The sequence below is a fragment of the Pleurodeles waltl genome, chromosome 3_1 (assembly GCF_031143425.1).
Source record: "Pleurodeles waltl isolate 20211129_DDA chromosome 3_1, aPleWal1.hap1.20221129, whole genome shotgun sequence".
In the NCBI taxonomy this organism is placed as follows: domain Eukaryota; kingdom Metazoa; phylum Chordata; class Amphibia; order Caudata; family Salamandridae; genus Pleurodeles; species Pleurodeles waltl.
Window position 1 is genome coordinate 975916579 of NC_090440.1, and position 6163 is coordinate 975922741.

General features: G+C 42.6%; 1 protein-coding gene across 1 annotated transcript in view; it reads left to right on the forward strand.

The window, feature by feature from the left end:
• NUDC (nuclear distribution C, dynein complex regulator) overlaps positions 1–5482 on the forward strand; it is a 48335-nt gene extending 42853 nt beyond the window's left edge. The window contains exon 9 of the mRNA XM_069224068.1: positions 5066–5482. Coding sequence (XP_069080169.1) covers positions 5066–5117 — 52 coding nt within the window. The 3' untranslated portion in view covers positions 5118–5482. The remainder of the gene's footprint in view (positions 1–5065) is intronic.
• Positions 5483–6163: the final 681 nt, after the last annotated feature.

Sequence of the window (6163 nt, forward strand, 5' to 3'; positions counted from 1 at the left end):
TAAACTGTAGGATTGGTCAATATTTTATTCATAATAAAGCCCCTTATAATTTAAGGAGCCTGAGGACTGAAACAAATTCAAGTAATCAGGTTAAAAAAAATTGTGCCAGAGAACTTTTGGGAATTGATCCTTAGAAACTCTTTGTAGCAGGTTCGTCCTGTGTCGTTGCCAAATTAGGAGCATGGTTGTCTGAGACTAGAACCTGGTTGGCCCCAACCTTTAAGCCCTAGCTGTCTTTGCTGATGTAACATTATTGCCCTTAGATGAGGTCTGGGTATCAGGTGATGGAGGATGACCTCAGTTCTAGTGGAAATGTGACTAAACGGGATTGATAAAGCTCCTGCCATAGTCCTCTATTTAATTTGCAGCAGTTGAAAAGCTCACTGGCATGTTTTTAGATCAGAAACGTGATTGGTCCACGATGATGGCTTTCCCAGTTCTACCAGGCCCTTTTGATTAACAGTAGTTTTACATTTAGTTGATAACATTATGGCATTGTGCAGCTTACAAAATGCTGCTGACACTTTGCAGCTTCCGCTGCCTCTTCAGACAAGGAGGGAAAAGTCTGGAATACTGCTGACTAGAAAATGCATCAGAATTGTAGATTGGATATTGAAACATTCAAATTATGTTATGAGGATGTGATCCACACATTTGGGATAAGGTGTAACCATTCTCGCAATAGGAGCATCAACTGAGCACAGATCTGGATGGCTGTAGTGATCGTGTGAACTGGCAGCTAGGGTCAGGCTTGTTTTATCCAGATGCTAAACTTGGTTACGAATTAGCTTCCTGAGCCATGACACATGTGATTTACATCCTGTTTTAAACTCTTTTGTATATTTGTATACATTATTATCACTTTGTGCATTCATATTCTGCTGATTGTACTTTCCTGTCATTTCTCCGCCCTCTGTAATCTGGTATTTTTAGATCTTTATTGGAAGATAGAGCACATTAAAGTTCCTGAATAATAATTCTTAAACTGGTCAAATGCATGCCGTCCTTCTTGTTAGACGCCTAGTAGGTGTGCCTAAATTATATGCTGGTAGCTGCATGTTTCTGGATTGAAGGCAGTGGTTGACCACTGCAGGTGACCACAACAGTAGCTCTTAACTTGGCTGGATTCTGGCACTAAATCCCCTTACTTTCACATTATTGCAGAGGTTTGATGGGCCACAGGCTTCGTCTATGAAAGAGCCTTATTTGCAGACCCTTATGTTAGGGTTGTTTTGTGTTCCTATCTAAAGTTCTTGTCAATGGTAGTCTCACCTTCTTTTTTTTTTTTTTTTTTTTTTTTTTTTTTTTTTTTTTTAAATAAAACAATTTATTGAATCTGTTAAATCCTCACAGTGTGGTGGAAAGATCTTTGTATGAGTAGATATTAGCACTATTCCGCTCTGTGTTCACTGTACTTAGCCTTTGTAGATAACAAAGCAACTCCTTTTGCACTCCTGCACTGGGGAATGGCCTTTTTTCCCAAGCCTGGTAATACGAAATGGATTGCTAAGTATATACAGATTAGTTTCACACAAGGCATTTGTGTTCTTTATGCCGACCACGTCTTAACTCTGCATGCAAGAAAGGTGCTGGAATGTTTTTTTTTGGGGGGGTGACGGTGTGGGGGGGTGGATCTTCATTTAATTGTCTTTTGTAGAGGACTCCATGGATTTGCATATGCTCATTTACTACATGCAAGCTAGAAAAGGGGATCAAGTTGGTGAGACAGTTTCTAAAAAATGGTTACTGTCTTTTCCACTACGTTAAGCGTACCACCACTGTGGGAACATTTCCAGGGATCCCAGGAAGGCCATGGGATACTGGGCTCCGATTGTAACAATAAGAGCATTTTACCACTGGTGTCCTGGGCCTTACCTTACTGTTGAGCCCAAAACTAAGGACCAAGTACATCATTTTAGCATTTGACCCTCTGCAAAGTTGAGTAGTCTACAGTAGCAAAGTGGACAGTTCAAGACTAACTTGGGGAGCTGATGTAGGGTAAAACCCAGACCTCAATGAGATTTCTAATATCCGTTAATAAGGGCACAACCAGTGCTTTTACTCAAAAAGTACTTTACTTCCGACATAAAACAAAATACTGTACCTAACTATTAGAGGGCATGCCACACATTTACATGGACTTCAATGTAATAAGTACTGGAACGAGGAGACAGCCTTGACTGCTCCTCTTGGAAAGGCATTGCTTGGTTTAAGATGAATGTTAGGACACTTCTTGAAGATTACCTTTCTGTCTTTGCTGTTCTTTGTGAAGCTGAACCTGCAATTGCTGGTGGACGGCGGTGAAGTAGCATGGTTTCTGCTGTCCCTAAACAGCCCACCCAGCGAGATCGCACTGACTCTGTCCAGCTGTCGGTACTGCGGTCTTTGTCATTGAGGCAGCTCTTCGCCTAGCGTTGTTGAATTTTCAGATTCCTCCTCCTAGCAAATACGAGTTGACTGTAACAACCCCAGCCCTGGAGCACAGAAGAGCTTTAGTCTCCTCTGCTGTGGGTTCCTGGATTCTTGTAGAGAAATCTTGTCACACTGGCTAATAGTTTCTGCCTCATACATTTCATGCCACAAGTTCAACTCCGATACTGGTTTTAGGCAGTTATTGACTTGTGTGTATTGCTCCCAGAATGGTCCAGCCAAACCTTTCATCTCAGAAGAAAGGTGGAGTAGAGCTGGAAGTCTACGGTCAGAGTAGACCCAAAACAAAGGCTTAAGAGGGAGAGGCTTCTTCACTTAACAATCTCTTAATGTGTCGGTAAGGCTGTTGGGGGAGGGTTTGTAACACTAGGGAACAATGGAGTAGGAAAGGGCATAGGGTTTTCTCTACACTTTAAAAGAACCCTGTACCTCCTTTGCTCCTAATCCTAGAATCTGGTTCACTACAAAGGACCTCAGGAATGCTTTGAAGAAGCCCTACAACTCTCATTGCCGTCTGTGTTCTCTCCAACCTCAATTTTATTCAACTGTGTTGATTAGGACTTCAAATTTAATTCATGCCTTGTCACAGTCAGGGCAGTCGATCCAAGCACTTTGCATTGCACGTATATGTGTGCCTTCATGTCCAACGTGGATAGAGTGAAAGACCTGGGTCCAGGGGACTGACAGACCGATTTATAACATTGGAGAAGCCATTGGGTAAATCTTGATAGGTTAAAAAAATAAATAAATGCCATACCGGTGTTTTTTGCTGCCACCGCTGCCAGTCTTCTACAGCCCAGGGAGCTGACAGTGGCCACACTTGGTAAAAGGAAGGTGCACATGGTGTGCCCCTCCACAGCACAGAGCCTATCTCTTGATCTTATCCCATCTCACAGGGAGCCCTCGGGTATAGGTGTGATCCTCGTGTATGCTGAGGCAAAAATAAAAACCAAGAGAAACTAGATATGAGGAACTTGAAGCTGAGGCGTATGCTCTCCAGAAACATGCAACAGACCACTTTCTGTCACAGTAACTGCTGCTTTACAGCCTGCACTTGTGCAGCAGATACATGCAGCAAATTGAAAATATTAATCTTTGGACACTAGAGTGGAACCTGTTCTGCTGCTGATTCACATCTGATTTTTCAACCTCCTCGTGGGCACACCATCAGAATTGGTGAAAAACCTATCAACTGAGCACACTTTCGGAAACCTATGACCATGGCAGATAAAGGTATACCATCTGAGCAGGAAACTACATTCCTGTGGACTTTTGGGTTTTGGGGGCAAAAGATGAAGATTACTAATTAACAGTTTGTTTTTTTAACTACCTTCGGCTACACCAACAAAAATTACAAAACCAAGAAACAGGAATCAGATTCCTGTTTCTTGGTTTTGTATTTATTTATTTTTTTGCGCAGTAATCACTTTTCTTGTATTTCTTGTGTTTTTTATTTAGTTATGTCACCCACTCCACAGCTAACTTCTGTCCGTGGCATCAAATCATGTTTGTACTTTTATGCCTTTAATACATTGTCTCTATGCGAAGTGATCTTGTCACCCTTCAAACTAGTCAGGCCTATGCAACATTTCATGAATAAAAACGTGATCCTGAATCATTCTGTTTACGCTTGGTACCAAAACCAAGACTTTGGGGGGAAAAAAAAAACAAGTTAAAAGAATCTGAACCAAACGCTAAGTTGTTGGAGACTGAACAGCATATGAAACTGTAGCACAAAAAGCGTCAAACTGATGGTTACAGGTAAGTAAAAGTTTCCTCTTTAATACTAGATTAAATATTGTCTAATATTGGGATATTTTGCACTTTACCATTTTTTATTGTCCAACAGAACCTTTTTACTTGATCCTAGCCTTCCTGGCTGTCATACACGCTTAATTTGATGCTAAAGTTTCTTTCGGTTATCTATGTGCATTTGGACCTTCTTTTGCCAGACACTATTTGATCAGGTGCCTTAACACTTTGAGAGATTGCTGAGAATCAGCATGAGTTCTTTTATTTTATTTTTTGATACTTTGTTGACCTCCGCTTCTGTGCGCAGTACACCAATGGGAGTTTGAGGGTACATTCTTCACTGTAGCAATCACATGCCATGGCTGCTTCAGGGGATATTCTCCTTACAACCTGGACCAATGGAAAGACCTCTTGCATTAGTGTAGGGCCCTCTGTGATGACTGCGCTCTAAGCTGGTTACTAAAAGGTGCAGCTTGACGGAATATGCAGATGTTACCTTGCTTTCGCCATTGGACTAGCACTGGTAGGAAGAGCATTTGGAGGGACAGAAATAAAAGAAAGTAAGACCTGTGTGGAAGACTGAGGAAAGATTGTGGTCAGAATCAATAAATGAACAGAGTGGAACACAGGCATTGGAGGTCTTGTGTAAGAGCGGAGTCAGAGCCGGTCATTAGGCAAGCTTGGTGTGTGTGTGTGTCATAGGAAGCCTGCTTGGATTTTTGAGCCAATGGGAAACCGTCAGTGAGTGGCTGCCCTGTTGTGATAATGCTGCCTCAGGATCCAGATTACTTGTACACCTTGAGCTAACATAAGATTTCATATTTTCAGATTATTGACACGTTATCAGGATCATTTACACTCCTTTCTGATGTTCTCATCCTAGGTTCATGGAGCAGCACCCCGAAATGGATTTTTCCAAGGCTAAGTTCAACTAGCATTCATACTTGAAAGAACACAAGGCCCTGAACTTGAGGAACAGAAGCTGTGCAGGACATTGGTTTGTACCTACACTCTGAAAGCAATGTCTCAAGTTTGCACCTGCAGGCAAAGCAGCACGCGGGCTGAGTACTGGCACTGTCCTGATGTCAGAAGTAGGGCCTGTTACTCTCCTGCCCCAGTGAACTGAGCTGCTGTCCACGGAGCCGGTGACTGAACTGAGTAGCTGAAGCCAAACACTGCTCGGGACTTGCCTCTTCAGGGTGTGAATGGAGTGGACGGCCCAAGCCTCATCTATTCTGCAAGATGTTAGTTTGTTTGTTGGGCTGTTCTACATGTTACAATATACAGTGTGGCCAGGAAATATTTTGTATTTGTCTTTATTTCATTGCGCTTAGACACACACACCCTCTCTCACCTGTCTGTCTACATTAATACCTATTGCTTTCTTGTTGGGTGGCAGGTTAGTGACTTGTTTCTTTTGCTGTTTTCTCAAATGCTGAAATCTCATGTTGTGTAATTCACTTATCTGTTCGCACTCTTGAAGCCTGTACACAGGGGGCTGTTTGTGAACGGGATGTGGACTTTGGAAGCTCTGTGGCAGCTTCCTCCCTGATGACCTTGTCCTGTTCTGGTTCAGGTGTCAGTGACCCACTGACTTGGCTTTGACTGTCGGAAATTACTGTGGTAAATATCCCTATTGATCGACTGTGATAAAGGGCAGCAGAGGAGGTCCCAGCAGGTCTTCTTTGCCACCAGTCTGTCTGTGTTTTTGCCGATATTTGGGGTACAATTGGCTAGTACTAGTTAATGTCAAAATTATGGAAATCTAACCCCTGCTGTGGTCCTGCTCGGTTATTCCAGCTTTTATACTCCTGCCCCCTCTCCTCTCCCTCACCCAGCTCATCTGCTTAGACTGCAGCTCATCTGTTTCGACTACAGCTCATGACAATTCATATCTCTTTCACTGACCAGACAAAGGTAGTTTTCCATATAAAGGAAAAGAACACCTGTTCTGCCATCACCAGTTATGTCGTCTTTTCTC